A 19362-nucleotide genomic window follows, 5' to 3' on the forward strand; every position below is an offset into this window, starting at 1 on the left:
TGTGATCTGAAGGCCTTTCTGATGGAAATTTATTCTTGATATTCCTCAGTACATGAAATGCTTCCTTGCTTTGTAGTGTGCTCCCAGGAGTGATGCATACAATTACATCTGTGTAAAACTAGGTGTTGTTTCCAGCTCTTGCCTCTGATAAAAATAGTCTTCAAAGAATTTCTTGGGCAACAAAGAGCAGTATCTTGAAGAAAAGTTCTGAGGCATTCTGGGGATTTCCATTTACCTTGCATTTTCTTCAAGGTGGAACAGAAACGTGGGCCACCACTATTGGACACCGTATAGGAATGTGATGGTCTTACTTTGTTCATGATTAGGGGAGTGTAGTCTGTCAGAGGAACAAGTGCTGCATCTGAACTCTGACCTGTGTTGGGGAGATCCAAGAAAATAATAGAGATCATTAAGAAAGTTTTCTGCTAAAAAACCTGATCTGGCTTATAAGAAAAGAGTCCTTGGAAGCTGCATTCACAGTCCTGCTTCATACTCAAAGTACTTCTGCCTCTAATGCAGACTGGAGTTTTGTAAGATGTAGGGATACAGATTTACCTCTTCTGAGACAAGCTGCTTGGTCATCTTGTCTCTCTAGAAGTGCGGGAACTGGAATTCCCTGGTCCAGCCAGCCAGCCAGGACATCTATCTCTTAGGAATTTAAGCCAAGCCAGTTGTGAGAGCACTCTGGAGGATGCTTTGCAGGAGGATGCTTTGTTCTGTTTTGTTCTTGGAGTCCTCTCTAAGGACTGTCTTGTCCAGGACAGCTGCATTCATGAAGCCAACCAGCTTCTCAACAGGGGGGATAAATTTGTGAGGGCAAAAATTTCCTCTCACCTTGTGCTAGAGGAAAGAGGTGCTATTGCCAACTCCTTCCCAGCAGTGACCCACATGTGAAGATACACCCTGTATGCAAGTGTGTCTACAAGCAGTTGCATTTTTAGCTAGATGACTTTTCCAGCCTGTTTTTTCCATCTTCCTTGGGAATCCATGTGGTGTGGTAATGCACTGGAGCCAGCACCTCAGCTACCCTGAGCTGGCTGCTTGTCCTGTCACCCAGCACTGCACTACAGCCCCGGGTGCTGCTGCTCTGCCCTGAGTCATGCTGCAGCCTGGAGTCATTTGATGGGCTCCTGCTGTGTGTGGGAGATCACAGGACCCTGTGCTGGCCTGAGCTCAATGCTGGGAGCTCAGTGCTGGCTTTCTTGAAGCATATCTGTAAAGAGCCTTGCCCCTGCTTCCTGCCAGTGCCTTTGGCTATGGCTGCCCAACACCTTGAGGTGTGTGGTTGGCCACCACTCTCCTTCACTGCTGGCAGGGGTTCTCGTCCACAGCTGGAGGCAGTGGGTAGACAATGACTATTGGAGCTGCAAAAAAGCTGTTTCTCTGTGATGGGCTGCACTCCCGGTGCTGTAACAAACAACCCAGCTGCACAGGCTCCCTCTCTCCCTTTCTCTTCTGTCCCATTACTCCCACCGTGGTTTTCTTGCTCTCTCATCTTCTGGTACGGCTTCCTTTCCTTGTTCCCTTTTGGCCTGCTTTTGGCCTTGCTGCACACAGGAAAGGAAAACAGGGAAAGAGCCAGAGCAGAGGCTTTTTACAGCAGGAGCTTCAGAGCTGTTGTGTAAAATGCAGGAGAATGATGTGGGAGACTTGAGGCATACTCATGGGTGTTATTTGCAGCCTATACATGTGGGAGTGTTTTTGAGCTGGCGGTATGCTGGGGGAAGCTCAGGCACACACGAGTTACACTTGCCTGTATGTGCCCACTTAGGAAAATGCGCGTATACGTGTGTGTGAGCACGTGGGCATCAAACTGTCAAGTCTCACACTGAGGGCAAGACTTGCACATTAGGCTTTCTCTTCACACTCCCCTAGGCCTGTGTTTCATGCACTTGCAGCTCAGCACTCAGTCTGCCCCTGACACATTCCCAAATACGAGTCACTCAGCCTGTCCCATGATGTGACATGGCACTGCTTTGCACAGAGAGCAAAGATAGCTGCTGGATGGTGTGGGTGTATGTGGTGTTCATGAATGTTTGTGGAATTGTTCCTTTTTGTCATGTATTTCAAGGCATTTGCTGGAGTCCATCACCACAGGATCTTGTGCAGATGAGGGCTGTAGACACAGGATTTGACCTTCAATGATGTCTGACACAGAAGCCAGAGGAATGAGGAGACTTCATGCAGATTGGTGTCAGGCGTTAAGAGAGGATGGGTGCACAGTTATTTTTTGTTATTGATCTGCGTAGGTTTTATTAATGTATCAGGGTAAACTTATATGAAGTTCATTAAATATTATTCAATATAGCTGTGTCCTTGGTAGGAGGCTTTTCTAGTGACAGTAATAAAGGGGGAATAAATCATTGTCACTGAAGGATGTGGTGGCTGGTATATTCTTGAGGAGCAAAATGAACTGAAAGAGCTGAAATACAGACCAGGCAAGTGGTTGCCAATGGGTTTTGTCATTTGGTAGTTGCATTTGGCCACTGTGAGCACAGCTGGTAAGTCTTCTAACACTTAGTTGCTCAAACAACTGTCATTGCAGACTTTGTTGGCAATGTAGGCAGTAAGACCCAAGACCTGACTGGACTGGAGGGATGTAATTCTCCTTGTGCGTGTAAAAGCGAGGTGAGGAAGATAAAGGACTGCCTGTATACTGTCCTCCTCCCTGCCAAAGGAGAGATCTTTAATTTTGATTTTTAACGGACTCTTCTTCTGAGTTCCTGGAAGTCTCTGGGATGAGACCTGTGAATTTCTTCTCATTTTAATTCACTGCACTCATGCTAAGAGTCTAACATAATGGTTGAGGTTGTGATTTTTGTCTTTTGACAAGGAGTTTCCAAACTATGCAGAATCACAGTGCATAGTGCACCATAGTGCAGAATCACAGTGACAAATCAATGCTGCCCTATGGCCAGACATTTTATTTTGTGCAAGGATGGGCCAAAAATTAATGTGCTGTTACTGATCATGATGCCTATACAAACAAGTGTTGAAACCCTTTATATTCTGGAGCATCTTGTCCTGGTCTGGTTCAGACCCTTTAAATCCAGCCAGAGTCCTACTAATGAACTGACATGTTAGATGATGATGCCCAGAATCAAGAAAGGAAATCCTTGGTCTGCTTAAATACTGGACAAAACAAGATGTGTATGTGGACATATGCATGTAACAGCAAAAGGGCTTGACTGATGTTCTGGTCTCTTCACAGGTGCACCTGCGCTCTGCTGAGCGCCTCAGGGAGCTGTGCTGCTCCAACCGAGGCACCTTCATCAAGGTGGGACAGCACCTGGGAGCGCTGGACTACCTCCTGCCCGAGGAGTACACCCGCACCCTCAAGGTGCTGCACAGCCAGGCCCCACAGAGCACCAGGCAGGAGATTGAGCAAGTTATCCGTGAGGATCTGGGCAAAGAGGTAGGAGCAGCCATAGCTTGTGGTGGCTTCTCAGGCCTCAGCAAGCCCTGGACAGCTAGAGGAAGGAAAACTGCTGATTCTCAGCTATAAGAGATACCGAGGGGAGATACCTCTTCCTTGCTTCTGGGTGAAGGCCATGTGAGTTTTCCCTGTCCATCAATGGGCATTATTGGCAGGCTTTGGTGAGGAGGAGAAGATAACAGAGGAGTAAGGGTGTGAAAGGTGCCAGATGGAAATGGCAGGACTCAACAGAGCAGTGTACTCTGTATGCCAAGATGAACGGGGCTGCTGGAGGTCAGGATGGAGTGCTGTCTGCCACACTGAGGAGTGGGAGCTGGAGCTATTGATGTTCAAGACAAAGACGTATTGGCAGAGCTCTGTGAGGGATGACTGCTCTCCCCTGGCTGCACTAGACCAATTCCAGCTAGCACTGACAGCCCTTTACTTTCTCGAGCCCCTAATTAACCCCCAAAGAAAATAATGGCATAAATCACTTTTGGTGCTGCAGTTAGGTAATGCAGTAGCTCAGGAGTCAGTGCCATCATTAACCCTCAGCAGCCCACAGTACTGAGATCAGTAGGTAAGTGACTGTGTTCATCAGATATAAGGGAAGTTACCATGGTAAATTACAGAGGGTGTTCTGCTACTTTGCATCTTGCTCTTTACAAGATGTCCCCTCACCTGTAGCCCAGGTTGAGAAGAGGCCTTTCAAGGATCACAACAGACATGGTAAGGAGGGAGGCTGGAGACAACAGTGTGCAAAGGTGATGCTAGGGAAAGTGTGTGTGTGGGGGGGGAGGAAGACAGAAGGTTGAAGAAGGGAAGTGGTGTGTACATCTGTTGTTTCTCATAGATGCTTTTAGGGCTGTTTTGGTTGTTCTGGCCTGTCTGACTGTGTGGTAAGGAGGTGCTGGGGAAACATGAGGTAAGTGAAGTATTTGCATCTAGAGGGTATATTATGGGCAGATTTGGACAGGGTGAGTCTGCCTCTGTGTAGTTTAAGGGTCTACATATTGTCTAGCCAGGAATGACCATTAATATTTCCTTACAGTTCAATGGCAGGGTTAATGTCAGCCCCCAGTCTGAAACATGCTGCCTCTATCAGCATTCCATCCTTGTAGCAAGGCTGGTACCAGCTGTGTTTCATAGCTCAGTGGATAGATGGAGCAGAGCAAGCTGGCTGCTCCCTGCAGGCCTTTGCCTCTATGGGCTTCCATGTGGCAATCTCCCTTCCACAGGAGCTGTGGAAAGCCACCCCAAAGTTAACCCACATTAAATTACCACACTAGGCACCTCTGGCTCAGTTTGTGTGGTGTCTCTTGGAGGTGGGACCTTTTCTCTCAAGTGTGTGTTCAGCTGCCACTGATAATCCCTGATTTCTTTGTGCTTCTTGGGAGCTAGAGGAATGCTCTGTGCCTCATTGATTCCCAGTGAAGCAGCTCAAATACAGTCTTACCTCATAGCATTCACTTCTTTCACATGGGCAGTGCTGAGCAATATTTAATTTTGAAGTTACAGGGGAGGGAGGGTAAAAAAGGTAGAAATGGTAAGGAAGCGATGGAGAGGAAATGGTAACAAGGGAAAAAGAGCAATGATAAAAGAGATAAATGAAGAGAATAACATGTATAAAAATAAAGGACCTTGTAAAACTGGGCAGTATTAAAAGCTGATGTAAATGCCCGTATCAATAGTTACAAGGTACCAAATCAAGATATTTAAAAGCAGAAAGGATTTAGGAACCTAATGCACCAAAGCTGTCATTGCTGGAGCCTAGAGGGTTTAATAGGGTTGCTTCAGGAACAAATTTAATTCCAATGTAGCTAGATCCTCAGTATATTTTAAATATGATATACTTATCTGAAATACAGGTAGCAGAGCAGCAAGGTGGAGTATCAGGGCAGAGAAGAGTGCAGAGAGGAATCTGACACTTTCCCTTCTGGGGCCAGCATTATACCTGAGATGAACTTGCAGATTCAACTTGCAGATGAATTCAAATAGAAGTAAAAATGACAATGAGGGAATCTTCTCAGAGTGCCTGAGCCTAGTCCTGCTGCTCTCAAATTCAGTGGTAAGACTTCCAGTTCTGCCATCAGGCCCAAGAGCAGGGCTCTTCAGATGACTCTTAGGTGTAGCCAAGAAGTAGTTACATACAGCTTGGATCAGTGCAGAACAAATGGGAGGAAGAGCAACTGGAAATACAGAGATACCTAGGGAGGAATGTGACAAGCTAACAAAGTAGGCAAGAGCTTGCAAAAGGGCAGGAAGATCAAAAAAAAACAATTTCATGTACAGAAGCATTATATTTTCAGTCAATTAGAAATAGTCTGCCTTCTGATGTGACCTACTCCTGTGAATCTTATCACGGGCTTGGGTGTTTAACAAATGTTTTGTGGGAAAACTGGCTTAAATGGAGACCATGCCAGTGGGACAGATATTTGAGCAAAGACAGAGCATTTATGAGGTGGATTTATGGCAGTTCACCATGAGTTTGTTGTCTCCACACAAACCTACTTGATACCCTGATGATGGGGGGTTTCCCATTTTAGGCCGGTGTCATGGCTGGGGACTGGGAGCTGCTCTGATGTAAAGGTGAATGGCGTGTGTTGATTTGACACAGAAGCAGAAGCATCATATATGCTGACTATTGGGTTGTCCTGTCCAACCCTATTTTATGTCCAGGGCCAGTGTACCTATCAGGGATCACTGGGATAAAAATAATTGGTGAGCAAACGCTGGCTTTTTAATCTCAGCCACAGTGGTTTGGATGAGTGATGGTGGGAGGTGATAATTCTCTGGAGTGTTAATATGCAAGAAGTTGAGGTGGGTGGGGTGGGATTCACAGGGTAGTAGCAGTGGGAGAGGCTGTGCAGAGAAATTTTTACAATAACTCCTGGAAACAGTCACCAGTGAGATCACAGAGCAAGAATCTTTTGGGGAGACAGTGGAGATAGTGCAGGTTGGGCTTGTTCTGGGTGAATTTCTTGGAGCGGTTGGGAAAAGCTGTGTTGATAAGAATGGGTGTTAAGATATGAATGAAAGAGTCTCTCCTACCTCTATTTTTATCTTCCTTGCTTGAACAAGATTCTGAAAGTGAAAAGGTGTCAAGCGTGGAAAATGAAAGCAAGCTGAATATGTTCTTTCTCTGCAGAACTGTTAGTGACAGAGGGACAGACAGCTGGTTCAGCTAAGTGCTCTAACTCAACAAAGTACATGCAGAGCAGAGTCAGGCAACTTCTGGTAAGATGTGGACACCACGCATTTAGGAAGAAGGACTGATGAGGAGCTCTGCAAAACAAGACTTTCAGAGTGGGTGCACCTTAAAAACACAAAATCTTTGTGCTTAGAAACTAGAAAAGGTAGAAGAAATTTTGACAGCACTGGGATTAGGGACATTTCCTCCCTCTAGTAGTTTTTTTGGAAACTACTGTCATGTGGCTGTGGGATACAGGGATATTGGGGAGATGATGCCACTCTGTTCTGATTAAGGGCATATCACAGCATCCCTTTTAATAGGATGGCTGCTTGTCAACTTTTACAACCCCGGTCTTGCAAATATCCTTTGTGCCTTTGTTGCCTGGCTCCACTACTGGCCAGTGCATTCCCTAATATGGTTCTCACTTCTCTGCTGCTGCACAGTGCTGTCACAGGTTAGATATTGGGACATCTCCATGGTTCACTGTGTACTCTTCTCTACACCAACACACACTTTTACCTCTTTCTAGTCCCAAAATACCTCCTCGTATTGCACATCCCAGTAGGCCACAGCCTAGGTCTATCCACTCAGCACCACTGTATTACTTCTCCTATATAGAACAAGGTGTCACTTTTCACAGCCTATTGCTCATCAGCTGCCAGTCCATCCTTACACATTGGCATTTTTACATCTAATTATTGACCTTTTCCCTAAGGCTTCTTATTCTCCCTCTTGATATGTTTGTGTACTCCATAATCTACCCAAGCCTTTACTCATGTTGGAGGTAATTTTCTTTGGTTGGAGACACTCCCTTCCTCCCCATCTCTCACTCTTTCCTTTCAGAAATATCCCGGTTCCTGCTCCTTTCTGGCAGGTTCCTGTTGGGCAGGTTCTCTAGTCATTGCTCCTGTCTCTTGCGTAAGGTTGTTTGGTTGGGGATTAGGGCAAGGATAAAGTTTGCACCCCCCCGCATCTGAGGGTGGTGTGGTCCCAAGCAAGGTCTTTCCCATGTTGAGGGGGTGCTTGTGTAGTGCAGCTGCCCGGGTGCTGTGTGCAGGTTGTCATTGTTTGGGGGTGATGGGCTGGTGTAAGGCATGTGGCTAGCCAAGGGAATGAGTGTCTCTCCTTGTCTCTTGACTTACCTTCACATCTAACAGGTCCTGAAACTGTTGCAGAGGAGTAGAAATGGTTGAAGCTGAGCAGTCTCAGATGTTATCAAAAGATCATGGGTTAAGATAAGAACAATTTACTGGAAACAGCAATGAGATAAGAAGACAAACAATAACAGCAACAATATTAATAATGAAAGGTATAAGACGAAGCAATTTACGTGAAAAGCTCCTGACAATAAACAATACCTGACTGTTCTGTCCACCACTTTAACTCGATTGGAAGGAGCCCCTTCTCCTTGGAAGAGAGTCCCTTTCTCCTGCCACTGGCAATGGCATGAGGTGGTATCAAGTAACTTTAGGGTCCTGGCCACACTGCTCACGGCTATTGCAAAAAATGAACCTGGTCCTAATTGGAACTAGGGCACTCCCAAAGTTCCCAAAGTGTTTTTTGGGTTGGGTACAGGAAATATTATTCATCTGTTTTTGAAATGTACCCATATACACCTGGGAATATGGTCACTGCAGTGATCTGCAGTGATGCTGCATGGACATTTGACAGGGAGGGACAGAACTTGTATGCCCACGTGTACTGCCACGGGAAAGACAGAAAATGAGACCATAGCAAGGTGCTAATCCCCAGTGCAAGAGATTTCCCAGTCCTCATACTGCTATGAAAGTATGAGAAATAACACAAATAGAAAAAACTATTTTTACTCCTATTTCTGTATGAGTTCTTGATATAGTATGGCAGCCTTTGCTGTGCCAGTGACAGGGAGAAGGATGGACCTGATTCCCTGATTCTTTTGGAATTGTCAATGAGCACTTTAAGCTCTGGCAAGACATATGCTTATTTCTGATTTGCAGAATGATTCAAGTAATGCTCAGCCCTGTGGGAGAAGAGCAAGGCCTTCAATAGGCTGTTGGGTATTATGCCGCATGTCCTACAGCATCCAAGTTATTCCCAGGGTAAAATGAGCCACTTTCTGTAGCTGGAACCATATGGTGCTCTAGAGAAGTTTCATTTACTGTGCTATATCACAAAGTCTTCATGTCATAATGAAGGTTGCTGCAGGTTCTATTATGGCTCCAGAATGCTTTTTCCTGGGTGAGCAGTGTTGTCTAACCCTTCCAGGATGTCAGGACAGGTGCCTGCTTCCTGCAGTGCTGCAGAGCCTTGTGGTTGAGTGCTCTGCCCACAAGCACTGATGTATACCACAGTGCACAGTCCCTCTTGTTGTTGCTTGGGGCTGTGGACTGACGCAGAATGGCTTTGCCAAACACCCAGGTCTCCTGTGGCTTGTGAACCTCGTTCTGTCCTAATACACCATCTCCAGCCAGCAGTACTGTGCTGTGAATGGTCTGCAGTGATGGTCTGTGAAGTCCATCACTATGTGTTACATCCCTAACAGACTCTGGGCAGCCACATCTAGGTCACCTGAGCCTCTTTCCCTGCTATGGGTGTTGTCAGTCACTCATTCTGCATTACCATCCATTACCCACCAATGTGGAAGCTGAGCTGTGGTGGCCATTACTCTGACAGTGTTAGGGGCTGGAAAGTGGGATGGGAAGATATGTCCCTTCTCCCACCACTCTGAGTCTCTTGCAGTACACCCAGCAGGGATTCCAAGCAGACGTCAATAAAAACCACATTTTTATTAAAACTGTAATGACAAATAAAAAACCTTCACATTTCTTTCAATAACTTGGGATATAAAAAAGAGATTTTTATCTATTATGAAAAGGATTTTGGCCATAAAAAGGTAATTTAAAGAGTCTGAGATGGATGGCGAATAGCATTAATGTCACCCAGAACAAATGGTCCTGCATTACTCAACTGAAAGGCACAAGTGGCTGCCTGTGCAGGTCCCTGCTGCTGCTGCAGCCTATGCTGTGCTTGCCCTGCTTTGTCTCTGGTAAGAGGCCCCATTCACTGGCAGATCCCAGTGTGGCTGCCTCTATACCGAGCCCTTGGGTGGGCAGCATCTGTCCAGAACTGCTGCTCCAAGGGCAGATGGGGAAAGCAAACAGAGAGCTTTATATGGCTCAGGTAGTGAACCTTGCTTTGTTTCTTGTGTCCCTGCTCATTCTGTATGCAAGCTCCAGTGTTACTGACCCTTACTGTCGTGCCAAGGACAGCCTGCTGTCCTTACTGCCAGAGGAGCTTTTGAAGAGGGCACTGTCTCTTTACATGGGTTTTCTCTCCACTCAGAGCTCCTGGGAGAATTTGGCTGGGTCCTGCTCATGGCAGCCTCTTCCTGGGTACTCTAGGCCCCTTAGTCTAAGAGAGGGAAGGTTTTGAGTATAGATTAGAGGATAACCTCTTTTGACTTCTTTCAAATTAGTAAGATTTACAATATAGGAAGTTGGACAGTAGATTTTCTGAAGGAGTTTGGAGGGCCTTCTGTAAGGAAGAGAAAAGCTTCAGATAGGAAGTGCAATGGGGAATGGCCTGGTAAGAATAGTTCTGAACTGGATGCCTAGTGACATTTTTTGCCTTCAATTTACAAATTCTTTAGGTGCCTGGGGGTTAGTGTATGATGTACCTACATGGAATTTGTTGGCTCAGTGTCTGTGCAGACAGTGGGCTGTGTTCAGTACAGTTTTCTCAGAGTTCTGATTATACCTGAAGTGTTGCTCTGAAGCAAATACATCTTGGCTGACAGTACACACAGCAGCTGTGTCAGGCTGCATTCAGTGTCCATATCCTGCAGAGGTGGTGCATCTGCTGCACAGCAATGCTCAAGCCATTGACAGAAAACACTTTTCAGCATGTGGGTAACCCTTCCAATTTCAGACAATTGCTGGAAATTGCAGTCTATAACTGGGATTAATAGTCCTTATTCTCGCATATGGAGAATTTCTTTTTTCAAGTGTGTATTTCCTTTGCTCAGCAGTCTCCAGGCAGGATCTGTGTCAGGGCAGAAACATTGAGGTGCTATGTTGAGGGACTGGCTTCTGTTTCAAAGCCCACAGCTGATACTCTCTGAAATACTCTTGATGTTCTGATCTTGACACAGGCTGGGTTTACTGTGCCTGATTTTTCTCTGAGGGAGTGAAAAATCCCATCATCTGCCTGCCCACTGATCTTTTAATATCCTACTTGATGCTGCCTAGTTATTATCTCCTAATTTCTTTCACAATTTTACATCTGCACAGTTGCTCAGCTCTTGACCCATCAGAAACATGAGAACATGATGCAGTGAGTCAGGAAACTTTTGGCAATAGGTTATTTGTAGGTGAAACAAATGACATAAGATGAAATAAGGAGTTCCAGGGCCTGACCTTGGCATATCTGTATTTTTCTAACACACAGAATAGTCACATAGAATTTTTATGAATTTATAAGATGTACAGTGATCTAATACGTTTTGTTTTATGGCACTTCTGGGATCTGTCTGACAGGAAGCTCTTGATTTCTATGGAAGGATGCTGAGCTATAAAAACACTTCAACTCTGCTTGCAAGTTTTCTTTCCTGTGAAAAACTGCTAGGAGCATTGGAAATTCTCCTTATGAGAAGCCACACACTCAACATGCTTTTATGTTTTGAGAACCGAGGCAAAAATTGGGATCTAAGGTGTCTGAACATTCTTTACACCATTAGTCAGCAAAGTGTGTTTGTTCCTTATAGGCAGACCAGCCTGAGGAAGTTTTGTCATGTTATGTATGTGAACATTAGACATATTTTGCACTTATTTTCTGTAAGCTTTACAGTATTTAGTTTTACAGGATGTGTAGTTCAGAGCCAAACCTCTGAAGCTGTCTGTGACAACTGAAGAAGTAAATTCATGTGGCCTACTGCTTGTGCCAGGAGAGCTCAGCTGAAGCAAACCTACAAGTTTCTTCCTTACAAAGCTCACATAATCACTGCATCTCTAATTGGCAAGTTCTTGGAAAAGGCTCTTCAGCACCAATCCTTCCAAATTTCAGATTATTAATAGAAAATTTACATTCATTAGCTCATTTTGGATAATGAATGAAACTGAGTTGGTATCAGTTGTGCATGGAGAACAAAGCTAATTTTCTCAAGCACCTTATTGGATGTAGCTGATTGGTTCAGGTCTATTAACTGCTATTCCCATTTATCAAGAAAGCCTAGAAGGAGGCTAGAGCAATTAAAATTACCAGGGCTTGTTAAGAGGGGTTATAGTAAAGAAGTCTCTCCATGTAACTTTTCCTGCCTTGCCCTTTGTAAACTGCAAATGTCTTTGCCCTGGCTGCCAAGAAAACCTATAAGCCAATGCCTCCCTCCCGATCCATCTTTTGTCCTTTGGACCATAACCTAATCTGTTCCTCTTCTATTTTCTTTTCCTTTTTGTTTGAAAGAGGTGTGAAGCTGGTTCTTAATGGGATATCCTGGCCAAGGCCTTTGCCAGTCCCTTGCAGTCATTAAAACCAGCTCAGAAATTACAGAATGGCTGCTCCGAGATAAACATTTGAGACAGTGGGTGGTTCTCAATGAGTGAGCAGGAAGGAATGGAAAGGAATGGAGCAGACTGGTTCTGTGGGCTTTATCTCTCTAATGACTACACAGCCATAGCACACTGATCACAATGTGTGATCACTGGACTGAGTGTCTCCAGTGACTTAGTATCTTGTACCTGATAAGGGAGAAAGTGCAGCCTGACCCTTCCGGGATACTCTCTCCTGGCCTTGCTCTCCACAGGACATGTCTAAAGTGGATCTCAGTACTTGGCCCCTCTTTGGTGAGGTGAATCCTTAGTTCTAAAGAGGTGCTTTTGGAGACGGTTACAATAGATGGAATCCCCCAAACTGTTTATCTTCATCCACAGAAGCCCAAATATTTTGAACTATAGGAAACAGAGCTACATACCAGTTAGTATTTAGAGGCTTCCTGTCCCATTCCTATTCCAGAAGATGACTTTTTTGCTCCATTTTTGAGCTGCATCAGCCTGAGGGAAGGAAGAGAGGCAGTTGGATTCTGGCTTTAGAATAGTGGGTTGCTAGATTGCTTGGAAATGCATGTGAATTAATCAAAATTACCCCCCTAACTTTGTTTCCATAGCCGACTTTTGTCCTGGTAACAACCTCTAGCAGTACATACTGGGGATGCCAGAGGAGAACTTACATTCAGGCTGTTTCCTACTGCACCATGGACTGTCAGCCCTTCCCTTTGCAGTACTTGTCACCCTGCAGTGACAGCAGCAATGCTAGGCCTGTAAGTGTAGTTGATTTATGTTAACTGTTGAAACAATAATGTTTAATCTGTAAAGTGCTAATCTATTTTTTATGTTGATTATGAATAGGCCAGCTGTGCCTACTTTCCTATTCATAGAGTTTAGTGAACATGCCCGTTTCACAGGCTCGGTTTGGAGGGTAATTTACATGAGAGCAGACACTGCTTTAAGGAAAGAAAATCAGCTGGTTACACCCTTGAAACAGGGATTTGACAGCCCTGCACTAAGATCTGGGGGCAAGGAAAAAGCATGGGAGGAAGAGGAGAAAGACAGATAAGTGAGCTGTAGAAGAGGCAGACAGATCAGAGCAGACATGTGAAAAGTAGGGGAAATATGGTCAGGAGAAGAAAGGAGAAGTTTATATTCTGAGGAGAGATTGACAAGAAGGAAACAGGACAGGATGTGGCTGGTTTAGCATAGGACTTTTCTCTTTGCATCAGTGCAGAGAGCTCAGGGCTCCATGGTTTGTATGGCTGGTCATTAGGGATGATCTAATGCATGGTGCCAGTGACACTATTGGTGAAGTCAGTTGTGGATTTAATTTGTCGTGCAGTTGTCTCTCTTGAGGGACTTTTACTGATCTCTTTATGTTTTTTTCCTGAGAGTTGGCTGCAAAGGATACAAACTCTAGGGCTTCATCCAGACCTCTTTGTAAGTTATTCTTCCTCAGCTCCTGTGTACTCCCTGCATCTCGGTCTCTGGTGTGGACTGCTGAATAGCTGTGTCTTTCATATTGACTTGTCTGCCATGTGTGCTGGTGTTTCAATACCCATCAAGGCACAGTTAACACCAGTAACTGGCTTATGAGCTTTACATCTTCAGCAGAGCTTTACTACCTTTCAAGTATAAGTCTTTTAAAATAGTGACCTTATTATATCCATCTCTTCATACCAGTTCAGTTCAGGCATGGCTGCCCACCCACATCTGCCAGATTTCACGTACTTCCAGGTCCACCTCAGATCCCTACTCCTACTTCCCTGTTCTATTAATCTGGGGCAGTGTTGTGCTTCAATAAGACTTCAGGCTTGCTTGTATCTGTGTAATTATAACCAAAGCCGGGGAAAGGATATAACTGGGCAGAATCTGTCTGGGACTGGGCTTTGCCCTCTGCATGTCATCATTGTACTGTGCCCCTGTCCACCCTGGTGACAGGCTGCTGGATTGTCCAATGCTGCTTCTGTCATTCCTGCTCTTTGTCCCAAGTGATGAAGATTATCAGAGGGCTGGAATACCTCTCCTGTGAACACAGGATGAGAGAGTTGAGGTTGTTCAGCCTGGAGGAAGATTGGGGGAGACATCATAGCACCTTCCAGCACCTAAAGGGGACCTACAAGAGAGCTGAAGAGGGACTTCTACAAGGGTGTGGTAGTGATAGGACAAGGGGGAATGACTTCCAACTGAAAGACAGTAGGTTTAGGTTAGATATTAGGAAAAAATTCTTTTCTATGGCGGCAGTGAGGTACTGGAACAGAGAAATCATGTCTGCCCCATTCCTAGAAGTGTTTAAAGCCAGGCTGGATGGGGCTTTGAGCAACCTGGTTTAGTGGAAGGTGCCCCTGCCCATGGTAGGGAGGTTGGAACTAGATGTTTAGGGTCTGTTCTAACCCAAACTATGATACTTTGAAACAAATGCAGTCCTGTCCTGCACACACACTGCAGGAACCCTCCACTTCTCCTGCACACCCTGCCTCTGCACACACACAAACACCATCCTGACCCTTTTCTTCATTTGCCTCTCTGTGGGTGGACTTTGCCTGCCATTCCCCATACAAGCTGTGTATACAAATGCCCTGCTCCATGCTTCCTTTTTAACTCTATGCTCAAGCCCTGGCACAGCTTCACTTCCTGACCAAATCCTTGTACCTCACCTCTTCCAAGCATCCCCTCATCACCCTCTGTATAGTCACATAAAACTGCCCATACACATTAACCCTAAGCCCCCCTGCTTTGTCTTATATACTTCAGGTTCTCAAAGCTGAATCAGGGGCCTTTAAGATGAGGCACAGGTGATGTGTGTTTCTCAAGGTGGCACAGGTGATGTGTGTCCCATATAACCTCAGGCTCTGGCAGCTGGTTATTTCTTACAGGAGTGCTGCTGTTGTGCAGGCTTACTGCTGATAGGGTCCTTGGGCCCTCTCTGCAGTCTTCTCTGAGCCTCCCCTTGCCTGGCTGTGACTAACATGGAGCTTGTTTATTGTGGCTCCTTGATCCTTTCCTACACAGGTTTCAGCCAGTGCATGGCAGCAATGTGTTTATATCTGGAGTCAAAACGGTCTTAGAAGTTCATATGCTTCTGGGCGTTTTGTTAAATCTAACCTTCTTGCTTTTGTGCCCACTGGCCCCATCTCTGTGGCATTTCGAGTGAGGCTCTATCTTGTTACAGGTAAGAAATTTTTTACATTGAGAACTTCCAGTCATGGCAACAACTTCCCCAGGGATGTGGTGGGAGAGAGACCTCATCACTGGAGATTTTCAAGGCTTCCCTTCCCATGAGAAGTTAAACTAGGCTGTCTTTTGAGGTCCCTTCCAACCAGAGCTGTTCAGTGATTTGATGATTCTTTAGAAATCTTCTGTCTTTGCACCAGGCTGCTGGCAGCTCTAGGGGTGATATGTCTTTTGGGAATATGTCTTCAGGAATTCAGCCAAGGGGTTCTACGTGTTGGAGACCTCCATAAATCTTACTACATGTGTGGCTCAAGAGAAATTGGAACTTTGAGGGGATGGGGGACAGTTGGCTTGTTTTCACCTGTCATTTGTGAGCATTAGCACTTGATGTCTAGATTCAGACCTCAAAATGAGGTCAGTGTTGATGATAAGGTCAAGGCTGAGGGCATGCTTGACAGAAAGTTAGTGATATTCTCTGTTGTGATGAGAAAGGAGATATAAGGGATGTCTTGACTGAGAAGATTAGGAACTGTGCATTGGCTTTGTTGAATGTGAACTGAATGAATATGACTGAAGATGACTGAGAAGCAGGCTGAAATTGTAGTTTGGCTAGAAGCAGGCTGGTGTAGAGTACAGAGCCAGAACTACAAGTCAGCAGAAAGGAAGTGAGAATTTTATGTGAGCCATTATCCAGATGCAGTGGTGGGGGTAGAGGTTGTGAGCAGAGCTTTGTATAACATCTCCAGAAAGCTAGGAAAAGGATAAGCCAGCTGCTCAGATATACTAAGAGAGCAATTAAAAGAGCAGAAGGCTGAGGAGACTTTTCCCTTCCTTAGGAACTACTGGGATATTCCTGCTATGTTAGCACTTTCAGCTCTATTGCTTGGGAGCTGAAGAGCTGCAAAGAACACAGAAAGCCTTGAAAATCTTAATACAAAGGGGCCACTACTGCTCTACCTCAGCCATGGAATAAGAATCCCTTTGGGCAGATGGGATGCAGCAGAGTTGTCTTCTGCTGTGTTTCCACTGTGCACTGGTGTAACAAATGAGACCCTCCTTTGTTAGCAGGGGGAGGAAAAAGAAAGAATGCTTTCAATTAAAATACAAAAGATGGCTGGGAGTGGCATCATTGTGTGCTCTTGAAGGACTGTGATTCCAGTCTGAACAACTGACCAGTGTGGCTCCATCTTCACAGACAGAAGAGATGAAGAGTAAGTAGCATTTCCCCAAAAAGAGAGAAAAGAGTGGATTTAATGAGCATTGCTCAACTGGGAGAAAGATAAAAGAGCAAATTAAACAGGGCATTTGTATGTGCAAGGGAAGAGCAGGGAAGCATCTGCCCCATAGCCTGCATTGTTGGCGTGAATAAGTAGCTCACAAGTCCCTATTTTTTTTCAGCATGATGGAATGGAAAGCAAACAGGATTATATATGTATATACACACCTTGGCTTTATTTTGCTTTGGTCTGTGCATTTTGCATAGGCTATAAGATACTTATGTCATGCAAAATAGAGTGCACAGTGACAGTGTTTACTGTGCACGTGGAGAGACTGCAGTTTTACATCTTTGCTTTCCACACAAGCATAGTTGTTAGTGGACTCTTGCTTGACCGTTAGGATAAGGAAGCACTGGCTGCTGTTGGAGGCCAGTCATGGACAGGCTGGGCTGCAGAAGTGGTTTAGGGTATCAGGAAGATGACTAGCTGCACAAGATGTTTTGTTATATTTTAAGATGGAAAGAAGTGGGATGCTGAACAGGTCACAGGTCATTATGCTAATTAACTGCATCTGGGGACAGAAAATAAGCATTTTCTCAATGTCCATGCCAGTGTTAGAGGGACTGTTAATCCCTTTGTTATCACTTGGGGATTCTGAGGAAGTAGTTGATTCAGTCATGCAAGGTTCTTCCACCTTCCATCTTTTCCACAGGGAAGTGAACTGGATTTGCAGCTTAAAATTATGATGTAGCTTCCAACAGCAAAACCTTTCCCTTGGTAATGGACATTTTTGAGAAATAGAATTTCTTGGAATGTAATTCTGTGTATGAGATTATAAACATGAGGGAAAACTACCTGGATGTAGTACTTTGACCAGGAATAATGTTCATCCACACAGGTGGATGGATTAGAAACTTATTTGGAGACATCCCAGCTTTGCTGTTTCCTTTCTCTGGTTTCATCTATATGTTTGTCCTACCAAAGATGTTGTGCTAGCCCTGCAGATGATGTCTGGACTCTGCTTTCTTATAGTTTAGCTTGATATCTGCCTTACATCAGAAGTATATTGTGCAGTTTCTCTGCTTTCAGAGTGCTTTGTGAAACCAGCACCTGGACAAAGAACAGCTGAATGAAACTAAACACGGGAGAGGCTGTGGTGAAATGCTATTGGAAAACCTGTAGAACTCTCAGCTGTTTAAAGCATCTCTGGGTGCTGAGCTAATCTGTTAATTTTAGCATCCTGTGTCTCTGGAAGCTAGTAGGACATCCAGTAGCTTAATTGGTGAAAAACATTTATCTCCTTGGGCCGATCAGGACGATGTTCCTGAGCCAGTTATGTTCCAGTCTGGCCATCACAATCCTTGCTTATGTTAGGCTGAATGTTGTTTATTTGCGGGAGCCATGGGTAAGTGGCTCACCTTTTAGAGGGATGGGAGATGAGGTCCACCTCACACACAGGGTCTCAGAAGACATACATCTGCTCTGTCTGCTCATTGCTCTTACTGCCTGTTGTAGCTGTCACCACTGGGATCCAGGTTTCGATCTGGGATGAGTGATAGTCTCAGACAGTTCTGCCTTGTCTTAAGGATCTGACTCAGGAAAATAAATGAAACTACCATGAGTGTGTCTGAGCACAGACTATTATGCAGGAGTCATCAGGGATGGAATAAAAGGTGCTTTTTCCTCAAGGTATAGCTCTGTAATAATTAAAGGTACTATACAAGTCAAGTAGACTGTGGTATTGCTGCACAGCTCAATGGATGGATGTGATGAGTACAAGAGTGGCTTTGTGTAGGCTTTTCCACTGCTTGTCTAGCCAAAAGAGACTACAGAAAAAGGATCATAGGTGAGCAGATCAGGAAGTAGCTAGGATCGTAGGTATCAGATAGTGAATGAGTGAGTGAACACTGGTGTGGTGGTTTGACAGGCAATGTGTTTTTTGGGATGCTGTATTTTTGGCCAATGGATATTCAGGCTTTAATATTGGCATTTAACCTGGCCATTTAGGACATGGGTCTGCCTCTGAGAGCACGGGGTTAAAAGCAGAGCTCTCCCCTGGGAGGCTCTCTTGGGTTTCCGCGGGAAAGAGTTCGAAAGAGTTCGGGTCTCTGCCCTGGCCCAGCTGCTGGCTGGGCAGGGGGAGGGGAAAGCCATGTGGCCGAGAGAGGTAGGCCTGAGCCCGGGGGTGGAAGGGTGGAAGAGAGAGAGAGAGGGAGACACCCGGAGCCATCGGGCAGCCCCCCCTGAGAGACACAGAGAGAGAGAGAGCCGCTGCCTGGGACTGTAACCTTGAAACTGGATAAACATGGGCCTGTGCCGGCAGCACGGCTGGGACGGAGAAGAAGGGGGGGTTCAGCCGGCCGCTTGTAGGAGCTTTTAACCCCTTTTCGGAGAATGAAAACTTTACAGATCATTGACCTCTCCTAGAAGATAGAATGGAAGATGAGGAAAGAATGTGCAAGTGTGAGAGAGGTCTGGGCGAGTGAGAAATAGTGGAAGAGTAGAGAAGAATCCTAGTGGGAAGAGATGATGGAGTGGCTTTTGCTGGACTCTTTTTGTACAGCCATGGACAGAACCATGTTCCTTGTGACCCAGAGACTGCATTCTAGGGGGAGGCAATGCCTCAGGACCAAGAGGGTTCAGTGTTGGTGCCCCTTGGCCCCAGGGGGTGAAAAAATATGGGGGGGACAGGTGTCCCAAAGGAGAGATTGTGGGGACATGTGTCCCAGAGGAGAGACTGTGCCTTTTTTGGATCGGGACAGAGCATCCTTAAAAAAGACAACGCTAGAAGCAGCTCTGGTCCATGTTCAGTGGTGAGAGCACTGGACATGAAAGGAAGAGGTC

General features: G+C 45.4%; 1 protein-coding gene across 5 annotated transcripts in view; it reads left to right on the forward strand.

Moving 5' to 3' along the window:
- ADCK1 (aarF domain containing kinase 1) overlaps positions 1-19362 on the forward strand; it is a 74135-nt gene that overhangs the window by 25974 nt on the left and 28799 nt on the right. For all 5 annotated transcript variants that reach the window (XM_036384450.2, XM_036384449.2, XM_054515271.1 and 2 more), the window contains one exon: positions 3212-3415. In XM_036384450.2, the coding sequence (XP_036240343.1) occupies positions 3212-3415 (204 nt within the window). The remainder of the gene's footprint in view (positions 1-3211; positions 3416-19362) is intronic.

This window comes from Molothrus ater, chromosome 6, assembly GCF_012460135.2.
Source record: "Molothrus ater isolate BHLD 08-10-18 breed brown headed cowbird chromosome 6, BPBGC_Mater_1.1, whole genome shotgun sequence".
Lineage (NCBI taxonomy): Eukaryota > Metazoa > Chordata > Aves > Passeriformes > Icteridae > Molothrus > Molothrus ater.